Raw genomic sequence first — 19,021 nt, forward strand, 5'->3', positions numbered from 1 at the left:
AGATTATAGGCCCCAGATAGCGGTTTTAACTTGCAGCCCCTGTTGGCACAGGCTCAGAGAAGCTGTGCTTCAGCTTGGTCCTGCAGGAAGTGTGGCTCTAGCAGACACGACACCTCTGCCAAGTTTCCTTCTGAGACTATGCTGTGCAGGGGTAGAAGGTCTACCACCTCTTGGAGAGCAACCAGATGGTGCCCTCAGATTCTGTCCATTCCTTGCAGATCTTGTACCTTTCTCTCAGGTATTGTAGCTGTTGCCATCAGTGATGCAGGGGTGGAGGACTGTGTATAGTCATGCTAAAGAGATTTTGTTTTGCTCCTGTTTGCAGCTCTTACTGGAGGTAGAACGAATACCGTTCTGCGCCATCACATGAATCTTTACCTTTGCACTCGATTTCATTTACTCCATTATAAACACAGTTGCTTTGTCCTGTGAGCTTTTTCAGGACGCTTTGCCTTTGCCTGGTAGGGAGTGAAGCAGAGAAGGTTATGAATCAAGCTGATGGGTTTTTTTGGTATTTTTCCATTTTAAATGATGCAGTCCTGCCAAAGATAGAAATCTTACCTGGGAATGAGATTGGATTAATTATCTGTGCTGAGATGTCTAAAAGTTACCATGTCATGTAGATTGGTTTTCTGCACTTTACTGCATACTAAAGATTTTTGTAAAAGTATCCAGTTTAAAATTTTGTATATGTTCAAATATTCTTTCAGTACAATAGAAGAGTTGAAAGACAATTCAGGCAATAAAGTCAATGAGCTGGTTTGGCCCCATCAAAATTAAATATCAGGAAAATCCAAACCAAAACATTTATAAGTTTCATTTGATAAAAGTGTCAACATTTTATTCTGTGTTTTATTCTTCATAATTACTTTGTCAAAATTAGAGAAATTTTCTTGAAATAGAAATTCCATTTTCCAGCTGGTTTTATCTTTGACCCCCCAAAAATTTCTTAGATCCTAGCTGTCAACAAAATAAACAAGCTTAAATTGTTGTCTCTAGTTTTACATAGTGGTCATTGGCTTTTCACACCATAGCATTTCTCAGTCATGAAAATATGTATCAAAATGATATTTTTTAAATTCATATTTGCTGGGTTTGATCAAAGGTATTTTTGTTTAATTTTGTAATGAATGGAACGAGTCAAAACCACTGACGTTTTGACAGTAGGATTAGGTCTCCTTAAAGGTGCAGTCATTACCGTACCAAGCAATCTCCATAGAGTGTAATTGTTAGTTCAGAGCAGAGGGGGCGTCAGCTCTGCCTTGTGCCTCCATCTCAAGGTCTGCATCAATCAGCCTTCCTGCAGTTTGCTTTATTTCTTCGGCTTTGAAAAGCCACAGCAATTTAGTTGCTTGATGTGAGGCCTTTTCTTAGATTCCTGCGTTTGTATTTCGGAGACGGGACAGATTGCTGCTTGACATCTGTGTAATCTGTGTGTCGGAGCGGTGGTGCGTGTGCTGTCTGCGGTGCAATGTGCCAAATGCTTCGCAGAACGGTCCCATTCACAAAACAATTTAAAAACATGACTGAGTGGGAAAGCAAAGATGGAACTGCTTAATTAGATGATTAATGATCATTCTATGTTCCATTTGAAAGATTCAGACTATCCAATGTGCTGACATCACAAGAAAAGACAGTAGTTGTCACTTCTCAAAGGAGATAGAAGAATACCTTTGTTTCTCAGGGCTTTCTACCTTTCAGAACAATTTTTGGACCTTTCTGCTGCAGTGGTGGCAACGTGGGGAGCACCGTTAGTTGGCAGTGAATGTAATCAGATGTCACTGTGTCACCAGAGGCAATTTCTTAACTCATCGTGGAGTTAAAAAAAGGCAGTAGTTGACCACTAAGATTTTATGGGCTCTGGAATGGGGCCACTGGCAGGGATAATAGTGCTGTGTCAAACCGAGTGAGAAGACTCCAGAGCTTCCCTCAGGAGACACAGAGAGATGAGGTCTTCTTCCACCATCAGATCCTTCATGAAATAGAAGATTTGGTGCTGCATGTTGCACTGGCATCAGTGGAGCTGCATCTCCTGCAGCTCTAGAACATGAGGCAGAGGTCAGTAAGAAATGCAGGGCTAGATTAATATTCATCAGAGACCTTCTGCAAGGATTTGAGGCATGAAAATGCTTAAATGCTATGTAGAAAATAATGTAAGAAAAGAATCAAAACTACTAATGTTAGGATGGGAGAAGAAAAGGATGAGGAGATGGAATGCGTGTGAAGGCTAGGATGCCTCTTATTCCATCGCACAAAATAGGAAAGATTTATCTAATGAAAGAGGATGAAACAGCAAAATGAAGCAGGAGGATAAAAAAGAGAAGTGGCTGTGAGAAAAAAAAGTCATACTGATGATGTGAATATTCATTAGTGTGAAAGGCCAGACAGCTCCGTCAAGCAGCTGAGAGGAAATGCGGGTCAGACAGCAGGCACTGTCCTTTTATGGCCTCGCAGGGAAGGGGAGGGTCGGAGTTTATCCGCAGGCACTAAGCAAAAAATGCTCCAACTGAACCACTTGGGACATCGACATCCACAATGGGAGTACTCGCACAATGATCCACTAAAGCCAAATGTTTTAGTCCAGCTACGTAATTCCAGGTATGGTGAGGAGAATGTGCATGGAGCATTACCACTCTCTCCGCTGTTCCTGTTTCACTTGCTAACTGTGGGCACAGGAGCTGAGGACATTATCCTCTCATGGTGACTTTACACATTTTTGACCTTCTGTAAGAGGTCACAGACCCGTCACATTTAAATGAATTACAGCAAAGTTCACTAGAGTGGTCTTTGTAAATTATAAAATGAAACGATAAAATCTTTTTCTAGACATCCCCTAGAATGTGAATATGTTTTTCAGCAGGCACTGGAATGTAAACGGAGTAAAAATGAACCATAAATAGAGCAGCACTCTCCTAACAACGTATCGAACAAAAAATGTCTTAATTCCGACCCTCTTTATTGAATATAAACTCTCTGTTCCATGGAGTCACTTCTTAGGAATGTGAAAAGTTAATTTTCTTATCTAAAAATAGAAGGTTGTGGGGTTTTAAGTGAAGTTATTAAGTTGCATTCTTTCCAGTCATCATTATAAATAGTAAAGAAAAACTTACAAGGAAGACATCTAATCTTCTGATGATTATTTTGAAAACTCTACTTAAAAAAAAAAAAAAAGAAGTCTGTTCTTGAGGCCAAACACGTGTGAACATGTGCCGTGTGCCAATGGAAATAAGAAGATTCAGTGTGGCTTTCCACCTCTTGGATTTGGTGAGGATTGCTAAGGATCAGCCGTGCAGCGCAGCACTTGGAGCAGCCTCAAGACGGCTCTGATTTGTTCCGCCTAGAATCGTCCAAGAGTGAGAGATCGTAAAATGGTCCCGCTTCATTCCTTGAACGTCCGTTCTGCAGGAGTGTGGCAGGCAGGACCAGGTGGCCAAGGTCCCCAGTGCTCCAGCTGAAAGCCTGCAGGACTTAGTAGAAATGGAAGGAATACAAGAAACGCAATGCCTTGGCTCTTCACGGCTGCTCACAGGGCTCTAATAAACCTTCATGGTCCGGTATCACTAAGGCTGATTAGGATTTCTCTACACAATGTTTTTCTACCCTAACCCTAAGCAATTTGGAAAAATTATTTAGATGAAGCAGATTATTTTGTGTTCCACCAGCAAACTTTCAATCTCCAAGTGTACCTGTTTCACAGGAAATATAAAAACAAATTTTTTTTTTCCCAGTGAATCAGTGAAAAGGTTTTTTTCTTCTCACATTTCAAAAAAAAATTAAAATAAGTACCTAGTAATGTATCTGAACCTGCTGTTATGCTTCACATCTTGTATTGTCAGGTTTCATGTATCAAGTTTACATATGTCAGAAAGCGATCCAGCCACTTGTTACAGACAAAGGTGTACAGCCAAGATTTTTAATAATGAATGTCAACAGTTATGCTTCTAAGCCTATATTTAGGCACCTAAATGTGACGGCTGTTTTCTGAAAGTGAGGAATGCACAGCGGTTCTGTTGCAGTCATTGGATTGGTCAGACCTGGAGTGAAATACTATTCCCCTTCATTCTTGTATTTTCCCACTTGTAATGCTACGTTCACAGCAATTAAGGGCTGTGGACTCGTAAACTCTGATGCTTGTACAAACGAGGCTACTGGCTGACCTCGGAACATCACCCGGGTAAATGCATTATTAAAAAGAGATCGAGGGTGTCTTATCCAAAATGATCTTGCTGTTGTCTTCAAGCTGGAAGGAGTGGTAATCATGCCAGCTTCAAAAATATCAGAGAACTTATCCATTCTTGCTTCCCCAGCTGTACAGCTGAGAGGGTTGGAGAGATCTGACCCTTCATGTCAAGGGGTGTGTTGTCCAATGACAAAGAGGTTTCTTCATGCTTCCTTTTCTATCTCCTTTATGAACCATAGGAACTTTCATAACTTTCCACGTTCGCATCATTATTCTGTCCTGTTACACAGAACCAAATAAAATCATAATAAAATTATTTTGTATTTCCTTCAGAGAACAGTATACACGGATGATCCTTGAACAGGAAAACCTCGGCAAGGTAAGAATGAGGTTTTTTACCTTGTAAAAATATTGCACAGTTCATATTTTTGCAGGGCTGCTTCCTAAAGAATGTGGTCGGTCTTTTATAAAAAGCATATTGCAGCCTACAAAGAAAATTCCATTACTGCTGGCGTTGGTAACTAATACCCTGAAAAGAGATCAGGCTCACTCTTCAGGGCTTGATTTCCTGCAGGGTATAGCATGAGCTCCTTGTAAAGGACAGTCAAACAGTTTAATGTGACAGCACATTCCCTGAAAACCATTTGGATAAGAAACTGAAACATGGCCATAACAAACTGTGGCAGCTCAAATTTTATGTTGTATATAAAGCAACCTGTTGAAGACAATAAATTTTGAGGCTGTCAGCTTTATCGCTGTTATTAAAGGCCAGGGGATCATCAGCACAGCAGTGTTAAACAAAAGCAGTTGTCCGGTTTTAATCTCTCGTGAAGCTCAGGTCAGCACGGACGAGGTTAGCCTTACCGACTCACACCAAACATCTTTATTTTACTTCCCTTTTAATGAGTTAGTCTGTGAGTGATTTTTAAAGGTTTGGGCTGCTGCTATGAATGCGTTTCATTGGAAAACATGAATTCCACGTCTATAATATCATGATATGAATCCATTGCAGCTTGTAGTTTGATAATGTAACAGCTCTGTAGGGAGATGAACTGAAGATTTTAGCATAACTTCTCAAATATTATTTAGACAACTGTAAAACACTGAAATAATTGTGTCAATCTGTACAAAACAGATATCAGAGCCCCAGGTGTTAATGCATTTATCACTTGTAAGGAATGTTATCAACTTGAACAAAATAATGTTTCAGTAGCGTATAAAAACCTTTGTCATTCCAAGCGGCCTATGTAAACTATTTCTGTGGCGTAGAACTGTTCAAAAAAATCTAATATTTTGTGTTTTTGACAGAAATTACGAGAGAAGCAGAAAGTTGTACGGGAAAGTCATGGGCCAAATATGAAGCAAATTAGAATGTGGCAGGATTTTGAGCAGTTAATGGAATGTAAGAGAGAATGTTTTCTGAAGCAACAAAATCAAACAGCCATTGGTCAAGTAATTCAGGAAGGAGGTAAAGACAGGCTTGTATTATGAATTCTTCCTCTTTGATCGCACCATGAAGTAGGAGGACAGTGTGGCTTCCTAAAGGTAAACTCTAGCTAAATACCGTTGCTTTCATCATTTCTGCATAAATTTGTTATACATCATTTGGTTTTGGTGGATGAGCAAAGACAGCAACTAACCACTCTGTGAAGCTTTTCCTCCCTTGTTTAAGTAACAACGTAACGTGGTTAGGAAGAGCTGTTATGAGAACTGCACTAGGGTGAACCTCATCGTAAATCTTTGGTTTACGAGGCTGGGAATGGCATGCATCTGCAGAGAGATCAAAGGAAAAGAAATCCTTCTCCAGGGTCACAGAAAACTTACATAATTGCTCTGCTCCTTATTCTATATCACTAAGGTTACATTATGTGTGGCCTGGGACTTGATATTGTATAATTGCAACCCTCCTGGCTTGGCCTTCTCCTTCCCTATTGTCTGTATTCATCCAGCGTGACTGGCAAGAATGGAGCCATTTTCACTCTGAGCTGCCCAGACCTCGCCTGCACACTCCTAGTCATATTTTCCTTGCACGCTTGAATTGAACTGATTGTGCTTCCAGGAGACAGTTCACTGCTACAGCGTCAGGAGTAGGTTCTCAGAACAATTACTTGGATTCAGAGCTTTTTCCATTATCTCTTGTTGGTTTTAACATGTGTGTTTTTCCTTCTGTTTATTCCAAGTTGCCTGTTTGAAAGTGTAAACTGTGCTCAACCAAAGGCTTCCTCCATCGAGGATATCTTGTGTTTTGTGAGGGTGTAGATGATTTGGTCTGTGCAGCGTATTCCAAAGTGATTACACGACCCAGAGAGGGTCATCCCAGGGATGGAACGGTTATCAATGGATGTAAATGTGGCACGGTGGCTCTGGCGTGTTAGGGTGTGCAGAACAGGTCGCTGGGGAAGGCTGCCTTGCCCGCTGGCTCTCACCTGTGAGCCACAGGCGACTGTCACTGCCCATAAAATCGCATCATGAGACCCAGAGCTGGCCCAGAGTAAGAGGAATGTAGGTGAGGCTTGAAACTGTCCCTCACGCTTCATCATTTTGCATGAGCGCCTCTTAGTCGCAATCAAAGATCAGAAGCAGACAGATAAGTCTGTGGGACCAGAACTGCCTCTGCTCTTCTTCGGTCTCTGGGCCTACTGAGCATCTAGATAGGTTGGTGGGTTTTTTTAGGATTCTCTCTGAAGTAAAGTGTATTTTCAGGACAAAAAATAATTTTGCTGTCTCTGGTACGTAACTTTAGGATCTTCTGCTGTTTTCTATATTGAAAGAGTATGGTAATTGTCTAGTTCTGAGTTTGTCTCTGTGTTAAATGTTAACAGAACTAAAATAAACTCTGATGGCTACATTTTGACTGTACGTCATCTTCTTTTACATTTCTCAGTTGAAAGAAGGTAAATTGTTAGTGACAGGTAGCTTGCTGGGCCACAGGCAAAAGAGGTTTGAATGGCTCATTTAATGAACTTTATTTCAGATACCGCCCAAAAGGTTCAAAACTGCAGAGTGTGTGTGTAAGGAGTGGGACTCGGATCCATAGATTCCCGGGACATCCTCCTGTAAGGCCTCCCATGCTGCTGGATAGCTGAAAATAGTCTTTCCCAACAGCTGTACGCTGATCTTTCCCAGGACAAGGAGAAGGAGCGTGTTTTCCCCTACGCGTGGAAGGAAGGCTGTGGCGTAGGGCACATGCACAGGTAGAGTTGGCCATGGGGGGAGAGCGTCCTGCGTTGCCATGGCCCACTGCTTCCGTGAGTTGGTTACAGGGCAGGAGAAGGGGCTCTACAGCACGAAAGGGAGACCAGATCGATTGGAAAGGGAGAAGCTCAGGAAGAGGGGGTGTATGCAGACTATACAGCGTGGGGACAGCTGTCACCAGAGGCAGTGGGACACCTCGCCCTGTGCCCTTCCTGCCGTACTTCACCAGCACCGCACTGCAGGGCCGGCAGAGCTGAGGGAAGTTACAGGAGTCACGTACCTGGACATTGGAAGGAGGATTTTGCTGAACGCTTGCCAGGAATAGTATAATAGCAGACTACTAGATGTGAGACATACTGAAAACGTGGGATAATCACCAAAATGGGCATTTACATTATCTAGGAATCAGCCTGTGGTTCAGTCACCAGACGGGCCAGGGAGAAAGGGGCTTTATATACTTCAAGTCAAAACTTATAACAAAACCCTAACCAGACTGTTTATGCAAAGATGTGTTATACAGATTAATTAGCCGGCTGCCCAGGAAGAGTGATGGTTTTGACGTTCATGGCAATGATGTAGGGTAAGATCAAATATAATAATTTTCTATTTTGTCTGTTCAGTTACCCTAAAAATAGTTCTTCATTCTTCCTTGTAAAAACAGTTTATTGCTAGTTACTCAAAGATGACGTGATTGTTGTTCTGGTTTGATTCGTGTTCTGCCATTTGTACTGCACCAAGAAAGGACACACAGATTATACACTACAGCAGCAGCAAAATGATTTTCTGAAAGGAAGCAGAAAATCATAATAACTGTTATGAAAAGAAAATTGGAAAAGCTCGAATGCTGTTTTTAGCTTTTTGTATAAGTGGACACGTAATAAATGCTGCTTTAATGGATTCTGTTCACCGGCTTTTCCACCTAGTCCATGAAGGGATAGTTCAAAAATTTTGACCGTATTTCAGTTCTCTTTACTTCTTGCAACAAAAAGCTTACTTCTAACTTTTTTATGTTGTTATTATTAACAGCCTAACTGGTGAACTAATAAGATGAAATGTGCAGTGTGGAAAAGTACCTGCTTTTTTCATGTGAAGGTCCCAATTAAAAAATGGCACACAACTAAATTTGTGGCCTCAGCACTTACCACACTTCTTTCAGCTGGAACACTGATCTGAGCAGTCAGTCATGAGCAGCAGCTTATTCTGTTTCAAAAGGCTTCTCCTTATCTCTACCGAGGCCTGGATGAGGAAGTAGCCCGGCTCTAGAACTACTGTGTATGCAGTTATTCGCTCAAGTTGACTTCAGCTGTCCGTAGAGCGACAGGCAAGTTCCACATGGACCTAAGAGATGGAGTAGTGATAAGCATCAGAAATGGGCATGAGAAAACAGTACATCTGCTGCGTTACACGGCCAACCATCTTACCATCTGGATATTAGATCATTTTGTTTATATTAGTGGTACCATTTTACTTCCATTTGAACTATAATAAATAAATTAAGTGTTCTTAGACTTCCTGAAGTAACCTAGATGTAAGGTTACTTATTCCTAGGTCTTTAATCACATGGATATTACTGCTAATGAAGTCATATGCATATAGTTGCTCACAATCATAAAAGTCAGGCCCTGCTGTTGCATTTATTATGTTTAAATATGCTGATTTCCAGAGCTTTTTTGGTAAGACTTTCCTACAGTAGGGTGCTGCTCACTGTTATAAAATACAGCTCAGCAGAAGTATTCAGCAGAAGTTTAGTGCCTAGAAATGAGGATATTCTGATTAATAAGCATGGGTAGTAAAGTACACAATAAGCAATGAGAAATCTGTTTGCCAAGTGACTTGTTGGTTTAGGAATTGGAAATGAGCTACAAAGCTGTTCCTCCTCAGATCCCTGTTGCACGTCTGGCCCCGATAACCAGTGACTGAACGGTCACTGCTCACTACCTGGGGGCTGCCCCCCCAGCGAGGGATCTACGCCGAGTAATTTGGCAGTATCAGTCCTGTTCCTAAATCACCCCCCTGGCAGTGTTTGGTGCCAGCGTCCGCAGGGAGGCAGACAGATGTGTGACTGAAAGACCACGGAGGCTGAAGTGCTGTCACCCAAAAAGCATCCCTTGGGAGAAAGGTCAGGACACGCTGACACGGTGGCGTGTGGGAAGCTGTTACTCTGTCATCTGGTCCGTGGATGAGAAGAGCACTGAGGCTTGCAGGTCTGGTTTCTCTCATTGGCTCTGAATTTGCCCAGACTTAAGTGAAAAAAATAAAGCGCTCCATCTGAAGGAGTGCCCTGCGTTATCCTTATCGTGGTAGCAGTGGGTTTCCTGCTGAAGGAACGCTGTTAACTCCTCTGCTGCCTTTCTCGACTGCAATCTGTAATTAAAACAGAATTGACGGGCCAGTGTTCCACTGAGGAAGTGTTACACGAATCAACAATTTTATCACAAGGTGCCACCTGTCTGGGCAACACCCACATGGGTCGTTGTTCTTTAATAATCAGAATATGACCTATCTCCACCTTGTTTAAAGAGTTCTTTAAATTCTCAGCACGGGTTTAAAATGGGTTCTCCAAACTCTGTTGCTGTAGTGTTAATTCCACAGTAGCAGTCTCCAAACTCCCAAGGCAATCCATTTTTTGCCAAGGTCATTGGGGGGTGGGAAAAGGGCAGTTTTCACAATTGCATTGCACTGATTTTCATGATTCTTGTTTACAGACAAAAAAAATGCTGTAAGCCAGTGCGCCGTGGCGATGTCGGACTCGGTGAGGAGCTCTGCTGTTAGAGTGGGGAGCAAACCTATTCCAAATAATCAGCCGGAGCTGAGAGACAAATCATGCCATCCTTACTTTCACAAAACCTTCCCTGACTTCAGTGGGAGTTTTGCCAAAATAAGGTCTGCTGGATTTAGCTCTGTATTCTTCTTCCTGACTGAACAAACAGGAATTAAAGGGCCAGCATCAGATTTATAAGACAAGGCGCATAAAAAAGGACTGTAATTATCTTTATCTAAAATAATTACTTTCATCCCACACAAAGCAATGTTCCATTAGATACAGTTTAATTTATAACAAAGATTAAATATTTGTGGAAGCTTTTCTCGGTACAAAAACCCCAAAATACACAAGTCATTGGCAATATGGTTTGATTTTCATTAGATATCTAGGAGAGGCTGTCTCACACAAATCTAGTGCTGGAGTATTTATAGCGTTTATCATTAACATACAACTTTTATGCATCACCATGTATTTAAAGGCATTATTTATATATTTTATGAAAAAGAAGTATATTTTTACCTTTTTTTGCCTTTCCATTCCTCATAGTTTTGAAGAAAGTACTGCAAATGAGGATGCACACAACCGGTATTCGCTGAGTGCCAAGAACTGGAGTTCTTTTCCTGCAAATGGATCTTTTGAAGCCAATGACTCTTAGACTCTTTAATTCAGGCTGTCATTGCAGAATAACATGGCATTTCTAAGCTTCTAAATTTTATTGCAAGTGCTCAAGTTTTAAAACCGCTCATTTGTACAACAAGCACTTAATTAGATCTGCTCTTGAAATGGGGTAAAGCCAAATCCTGCACATTTTGCTAATACTAGAGAAAAATAGTTGATAAGGGTATGGAAAATGGGATCTTACCAATTTTCAAAGATAAATTCCTTTCATTCCCTCTACTTCTTTTCCCTGAAATGGAATAGAAAATATGCCTGGTGCTCAGGGAGCAACAATAACAAAACCATAAAGGCATACATCACGTACAAGTAATAGCCATGTAAGGGAAATAATGAAGGAATTAATCTCTGATTCATATTGAAAAAAAAAAGCGCCACAAAATTCTAAAGGTTTTCTGCAATTAAAATTATGTAGGGTTTTAATGCCCTTTTTTCCTACTGGATTACTGGTTTTTAAATAGCAGTTGAAACTCTAGGGTTATAAAATATGAATAATTCAACAGTTTGCTTAGTTTACACTAGTGCAGCATTTTCTGGCGAGTAAAGCAGTGTTTAGGCATTTCTTTGCAGTTCTCACAGAAACCTCAGGGAAGAATTGCCAAAAGCAAAAAGGGCTGATGAATTTGGGATTTGAAAAATTGAAAATTCAAAAATGAAAAAATCACTTGAAAATTACACATTTTGCTTATCAACTGCTATTTAAAAATAGCAAAACTGCATTCTGTGGATTGCAGCATTCAAAAACTTTGAATTGTTTTAGGTATTTATAATACATTCTACCCATCTCCCTTATTCTGTTGCTGGAAAGCTCAACGTGTTTTTATAGCATATTAAAAAACCCAGAACTGTATCAGAATATCGAAAGTCACCCACAGACAACCTGTTCTGCTAATATTTTACATTCGCGTAGCATCTTTAGTGGTAAAGGATTTCTCTGCTTCATTTTCATTTTATGTAGGCTGATGAGGCTGCTCAGGTATCTGCACGAGCGCGCCAGGAAACAGCAAGAGCTCTAGTTAATGTTCAGAGAATGCGAAAGAAAATTGGACATTTATTATTTCATGGGGCAATGACAACATCATCTCAAAATTAACTCTGCTTAGGAAAATATCTCCCACAGCTAATAACTAGAAAGCAATCCAAGCTTTTCTAACAAAGAGGTGGAGTGTGGCATGCTTCCTTGTGCGTTCTTACTGTTGTGCTTACTATTCCTTTTGTATTCTTGATTTACTACACTGTACTGCAACCATTCGTATGTGAAATGCAGCACGTTAAAATCTATATACACTAGAGGTTCTTTTCTGCTTGTTGATTTAATTGAATGAAATGAAGGTTGATCATAAAATACAAGAGGGAAAGAGAGAAATCATGTACTGGAAAAAGCACTATAAATATTTTCCTGGGATCATTAACACAACTTTGTAACACTTCACCCCGGGTTAGTGGAAAGCATTATATAATCCTTTGATGAAATGTCTAAAAAGTGTTTACATTCCATCCCAAATTAATGTGGCTTTTTTTTCCAAGTGGGAGGAAAACACCCCATAATTCTTAATTCTGTTATCAAAGTTATTTTCAGCCTTTGAAAGGATTCACTTGCCAGTGACTTGGCAGCGTCAAACAAATGTTCGACTTTTATTCTGACACTTCTTGAAGAATTTGATTGAAACTATATATGTCCAGATAACACTCAACAAAGTGCCCCTCTTGCGTTTGTTTCGAGATATTTTTGGAAACAACAGAGGCGACCTTGGATGGAGCTGCTTTTCCAATTTAGGACTTCATTTGGTCTAAGAGAGTAAAATTATACTCTAATCCTTTTGTGTACCCACAAACAGGACGGTTTGATTTTATCCTACTGTAGAATTGCTTTTCTGTACCTTCTTCATAATGTCAATCTGTTTAGGATAAGAATTACTTTAGGTAATGAAGTTATTTTCAAATGTGCAGATAAATAGTCCTCCGATGTATCACGTGTACCTTAAAAACACTGTGTAACCTCAATGAACAGCAGTCCTTTATGCAATACCTTCGCTTCTTTCCAACTAGCGTTAATAAATGTTAGACTTTGTCTTTGCTTATAGTCATGAGGAATCTGATTTCAAGCCAGAGCTCTCACAGACTTGATGTAAAGTCTAAATGAGGAGAGTGGTAATACTGGCGAATGCTCTGTGATAGGACTGCCACCTGTCCAGGTCACAGCAGAAATATTGTTTGTCAAGCTTCAAGTTTAAAAGCCAACGTTAGGAGCCAGGTTCTCTGTACATCTAGAGTGGGGTGATTGTTTCCCTCGGACTTCAGTTTGCCAGCTGTGCATTTGTACTTGTACAATTTTATTACATCTAATCACTTAAGATGTTTTAAATAGTTTGCACTTAATTTTCTATAGAATCAATATATTTTAATTCATTTCTGTTACTCTCGGTTACAGGCACGCTGCACTCCGTAACAAAATGGAATTGGTTTGTTGCAATGAGAATGCAGTTTCACTGCTGTGAATAAAAACAGAATTGATAGAGTGCAGTGTTTTTATCCGGTACGATATTTACTCTCTTCAATAATAATGTTGTCTGTTGCAAAGTATAATATGGAAACTAAATCTAGACGTGCCAGTGGAATCTGTTTAACATGGTCTATGCAAATGCAGATGTAAATACACTATTTGGGAGTATACTGTTTATAATCATTTGATCACACTTAGTGTTAATGTATATTTTTGTAGCTCTGTGATAGACTTACTATGACTGATGGCTCAAGTTCTAGTTCTAGAATATCCAGTCATGGCGTTGTCATGTAACGGAGTTGTGGACAGTTTCAGAGAAGCAACTCTTAACTGGTCCTGTTAATGCGTATGTATGTGAGCATGACTACATTAGCATATGCACAAATCAGGTTAAAATATGCTCGGGTACAGCAACTTTCACCATAGAATCTCAAAATATTCTACAAGCAACTCTTACGGCAGCCTGTTGACCATGGAGCTAGGTAAACAAGTTGCTATTATTATTTACGGTTACATTCCATGATCGTAAAGGTCTTTTCCAACCTAAACAATTCTGTGATTTTCTAGATGAACGAGCAGTAGTATGGAAGCAAAACTAGGAATCTAGTCCTTTCCTATGGGCTGTGGTCTCCAGGCACACCCAGGGTTCACAGCCTGGTCTTCTCCCTTGGAAGGCTCCTGAGTCTTGTCCTGAGCACTTGTTCAGACCCCTCACCTTTGTCTTAGCCCGAGGTTTGGTTTATTTGCAAGTACAGGAATGGGACAGCAAACGTCACAGAATTTCCCAGGGCAGTAGTCAGTGTCCTAGCTTTGTGCAGCCTCATCTGACCCCCACCGCTCCTAAAAAGGGAGTGCGTAAGTGACATGTCTGTAGGGTTCCAATGTGTTAATGCATTGAAATGTGTGACAGAAAGGTCATAACAGATGCAGATAAACAAATGTGATACGGACAAAGGTAAAGCCCTTTCCCCAAGGAGTTTTTAATTCAATTGTAACAAGGGTTTTGAAAGCATAAAAAGCATCACAGCTACCTTCACGGAGCTAATGGAGTCCACCTAAATGTGAGATTTGCTTACCCTGAGATCTTTTTATAATCCCAGAGAGATGGGTGCTGGGAGAAGCAGTCCTAAATAGAAACACTGTATGTGTGCGCGCACATGCATGCAGAGTTTAGCTCTCAGTTATAAACCGTATAACAGCACTCTGGGGCAATTTATTTGTGTGCCTGTCCCGTGTCCATTGTCAGGTTTTTACAGGTGTCTGCTTTGTGCTGTAGCTGAAACACATCAATTATGTGCCCAAGCACGGAAATAACAGGAAATTCTATTTTTTCTTACACATCTAGAGGAAATTATTTTGAACTTATTGAACGTCGTCTTCAAAAAAATGTGAAGATGCGCAAATGCGAAAACACTACAAGAGAAAAACTGGGTGGCTTAGAACATGGTAAGGGATGAGAGAGTTTGTGGTGCTGGTTTATTGCTCCAGGCAGCTGTGGTCAAAGCTGCTGCTTCTGCTTGCCTGGTCTGCTCCTCAGAGTACTGGCATGCAGGAATTGGTTGGAATTAGGCCTCAAGAAGAAAAGCAGCAGATTTATCACTGCGGCCCTAAATTTTGGGTTTATATGTGAGAATAAATCCAGGGTAACTTCATTTAATAAGTAACCACGTCAGTGATGTCCTATTAGTCTGATAAATTTGGCCTTAAACGAGAAGCTGAACTCCTGTTGATATAAGTATATACGACAGCGGAGTAGAACTATTTTCCCCACGAAAAATTTCAGTCTCGACAGAACAAAAAAATTAAAGGTTCATATTATCTCTGGAAAAAAACCACCACAACTTTTTAATGCAAAGTTAACATTTTCAAAAGAAAACTTGTGCTTTTTGAAAAAAAAAAGGACCAAAAAAAGGTTCTGTAGTCAATAGAAAAAAATAAAGCCAACACAAATAGCTTTGATGGAAATGTTCTCCTTACTTCCAAGATGTATAGCCTGTTACTGTGTAGTTCCATTAGAATCAGATGAACTCTGCACAGCAGGCTCAGTGCTTGCAGTGTTATATTCTCCATGGAAAGGCACAGATACTGGAGCTTCATAATAAGGGAACTTTACTTTTATACAGCAGCTGCATTGGAGCCAATTTTACCTGCAAATACATAGTGCTGCTGCAATTTATCTTTATTTGAAACAATCCATACGGGTACATCCAGTTTTTATAAAAGGGCATTCAACAAACAGAGTGCTTTGCAATGTTATTGCTTCACTGGGGCATAAATATTGAATACCTAAACATAACATTAGCTAATTAAGTTGAGGGCGATTATTGGCCAGAGATAAAGCACACAGTGAGTGTCCATGGCTTAAGCCTGCCCTCTTACTGCGCTGTGGTTGCTCCCTGAATACAATGAGGATGTAGGTTTCCAGGAGATTAAATCTGGCAGTAATTTGCACCCAGAATCTAAAAGAAAGCCCCAAAAAATTAGATAGATCTTCTTAAATTGCAGGGTGCTGCCCAGGCTGTATGGGACTTAAGCCAAAGCTTTTTTGAAACCAAAATCTCTCCAGTAAAATAGCAGTGAGAACTCTGCTTTCAACTGCAATCATTACTTGGTCTATACCAATACATGCTGTACAGTTTATCTTCACGAGGCATTCACGCACGCGCCTCCCACCGTTAGACCAGCCCCAGTAGCCAATCTGCCCAAAGCAGAGCCATCAGAAAACGTGTCCACTTAAATGATGTTATTTTTTTGTTTTGTAGCCATAACAGCACTGATAGTGAGAAAAAAAAACCCAGTCCCCACACCCATGTACCTCTGTTTTTAACGACCTTGTTCTTCATCACCAAACTGCCTGTCTGACTGCCTGTGCATTAAGGGCTTTGGAGAGCTGACCCATCTGAAACCCCTTCGGAAGGCTTGTTTGCAGCCACCGGTTGTCGACTCAGCCTGCAAACGCAGTATTTGCAAGGTACCGTCTGCAGGCTCTCGCTGTTTGTATAATTTTTTAAAAATAAATGATTATTTAAAGTGCTGTCAACAAGCAGAAGGGTCTACATGAAGATGAGTGGGTTAGGTAAAGAACGGGGAAGAAGCTGAAAGGAGTTAGGTCAGAGGCAGAGCACGCTCTCACTCCTACTTACAGCCCCAGGTAGAAAGCCTGTGAAATAGAGCAGCTTTGCATTCAAAAGAACCCCGTCCCAAATGCCTTAAAAACTTCTAGGTGAGAATATTCATTGATGGTTTACACTAGCACACAGTCATGCATATTACTGAGGAGTTAGGAAAAAAACAACTGGCAGCCGAGGAGAAGAAGTGGGACTGCCCTGCTCTCTGGTACCATCTTCTAAACCAGTTTGTAATAATTGTGAAATCGTTTTTTCAGTTGTGTTGGCACAACTCTTTGTGGAGCTGCACGGTCAGGCTTATCACAGCCTCTTGGTGAAAGATGACTATTAACCCAGTTACTCAGTTTATAGCCACACATGATTGTGAAAGTACACCCGAAGGGGCAGAGAGCAGCATGCATGGAGCAAGTGGGCAAGTACAGAGAGAACAAGGAGCTGGAGCTTCCCGAACTGTCTTTGCCATCAAAGGAAATGTTTTTGCAGAGCTGCACCTGTGTCTGCAGCTCCCGATGTTCTCGTGAGCTGCAGTGATCAACTCGAGGCAATCTGAAGACAAATTAGAAAAATAACAGCTGTTTTATTAAAAAGCTCATAAGCGAAGATGAAATCTCTCCTTCATCAAAACCTCCGCCCGTAAAGGGATGTTGAGTGATCATAGATTTAAATCACGAAAAATGAGACAGAAACTTTTTATCATTTAAGAAATGCTTACCAGGCGATCCATGTTGGAAGGCAGGAAATTAAGACTCATAACTTCTGATGAGCTTTGTCAGAGATGCCACGCTCCCCTCCATTCTGTGATTCTCAGAAATGAAATAGAAAGATGCAGAACGATCACCTGGGCTTTTGATTTTCCGGGGAATGCTTTTCCCTCCATAAACGCATTGTCCTCCCCTCACAGAACGTGGGCATCTGTAAAACTAGAACATAAAGTTATGGAAACCTCTCTGCCTACGTGAGGGTATAAATCAGGCTAAGTGTCTTTCCTGATGTGATGTCTTGGACAGATCCCTTTCGATTTCCTGAATATGATTTTGGAACAACCAAAGAGCAAACAGGCTGCCTTTGTTACTGTACCCCATCACTTACATTGAGCCTCTCTTGCTGTAAGGCAGAGCTTCATGAGTTTTACTGAGTGCTACACTGAATGCTACATTAAACACATGGAACGTTCTGTAAGGCTGATGGTTAATATGTGGTAAAATAAAGCAGCGGAAAGACTATAAAAACAATTATGCAATATATTACAGAAAACTCCGAAGTACAGGAATCAAGTAGGCAATATTTTTCAATCTCTTAAGCAATGAAAATTTAGAATCTATGTTAAACCCTACCTCGTCACGTGTCTGGTACATGGTCAGCTCAAGGTATGAGTGCATGAATGGTTCTGCACTAGGACAGCCTGGGTTTGATCTGTGCCTTTGCAAAACTGAGAGAGAGATGTTGCAAAGGAAACATTCGTAACTATTTTTCTAAGTAAAAGCTTTCATCCTGGGCTTTATTAAAATATACATTAACTAATTCAAATGTAATAATAGCATACATGACTGCCAGCAATTAATGCAATATTCTTAAGATATGCATAAAAATGTCTTATCAAATCAAAAGGTCTTATCAAATCAAAATGTCCGCTTACAGGAAATGTTAGACTCTCCTTAGGACTTAGAGGATGGCAGTTGCTAGGGGATTGGTTACTCATGCTATGACCCCTATGAACTGAATGAACTAACCTCTTTTAATTCAACCAAGTCACATCTAGCTAGAAGAAAAGAGTCTGACCCAAATATTCCATAATTAGATCATCAACTGCTAACACTATTGATCTCCTGAGATTTGGGGTGGCCTGAGCTGCCCTCATTCTCCTTCTGCAACTCAGAGAACAGGCTTCATTTTTGAAAGAGAAGAGAAATTTTTAAAAGGCACGAGGAATACTAAAATAATGATGTTGGGTATCCATCTTCTTGGAAGTACCCTGATTTGTTGATGTAAATATATAATTCGAAATCAGATTGTGACCTTGTCTAACAGAAAAGCAATAACATTATTGCATATACAATTGGGGGTCTCGTTGCTGCCTTTCATTATAGGCAGGAAAACTCAGGTGCTGTTCAAATAGTTTTAAGTTCTTCACATCAGGTTCATCCTGCCAAAATCACTACGCAAAAGTTCAGCTGTAAAGATATTCTTCACACAAATCCATTTATAGGAAGCCAAAAACTGGATCAATACTGAAATTATAAGGGAATGAATTTCCATATTATTCTCATGTTTGGGGAATTGAATGTCTACTGCCTTTTAAGAACATGATATTCTTGGAATAATTCAAATTGGTACACACTGTTTCTAGAGCTACTTTTCCAGTGGCCGGTACATAAATGGCTTACATATGGCTTTGAAATTTCACAATGATATCTCTTAAAGTAAAAATAAACATTTCCATTTTCACAGCTTATGATGTAATTAAATTTAAAATGTTCTGCGCAAAGATTTTCATTTTATTTAGAATGTCTTATTCACAGCACAGCTCTGATGACTCTTAAATTGGTTTGGAAAGGAAAACCTTCTTGGAATCAGGT

The 19,021-nt window shown here is 40.3% G+C and overlaps 1 protein-coding gene and 1 long non-coding RNA gene across 8 annotated transcripts in view; one reads left to right on the top strand and one right to left on the bottom strand.

Moving 5' to 3' along the window:
• LOC128853888 (uncharacterized) overlaps nt 1-10,780 on the bottom strand; it is a 24,466-nt gene extending 13,686 nt beyond the window's left edge. For 2 of the 3 annotated variants that reach the window (XR_008452706.1, XR_008452707.1), the window contains exons 1-2: nt 8,518-8,654; nt 379-4,459 (exon numbers count right to left, since the gene is read on the bottom strand). This is a non-coding gene — a long non-coding RNA (uncharacterized LOC128853888). Of the gene's footprint in view, nt 1-378; nt 4,460-8,517; nt 8,714-10,658 lie in introns of those variants that run through there. The other variant, XR_008452708.1, reaches the window with a different exon arrangement.
• IFT81 (intraflagellar transport 81) overlaps nt 1-19,021 on the top strand; it is a 68,341-nt gene that overhangs the window by 33,413 nt on the left and 15,907 nt on the right. For 4 of the 5 annotated variants that reach the window (XM_054082202.1, XM_054082203.1, XM_054082204.1 and 1 more), the window contains 3 exons: nt 4,514-4,559; nt 5,489-14,763; nt 16,196-16,288. In XM_054082202.1, the coding sequence (XP_053938177.1) occupies nt 4,514-4,559; nt 5,489-5,671 (229 nt within the window). In that variant the 3' untranslated portion in view covers nt 5,672-14,763; nt 16,196-16,288. The remainder of the gene's footprint in view (nt 1-4,513; nt 4,560-5,488; nt 14,764-16,195; nt 16,289-19,021) is intronic. The other variant, XM_054082201.1, reaches the window with a different exon arrangement.

The sequence above is a fragment of the Cuculus canorus genome, chromosome 17 (assembly GCF_017976375.1).
Source record: "Cuculus canorus isolate bCucCan1 chromosome 17, bCucCan1.pri, whole genome shotgun sequence".
NCBI classification, from domain to species: domain Eukaryota; kingdom Metazoa; phylum Chordata; class Aves; order Cuculiformes; family Cuculidae; genus Cuculus; species Cuculus canorus.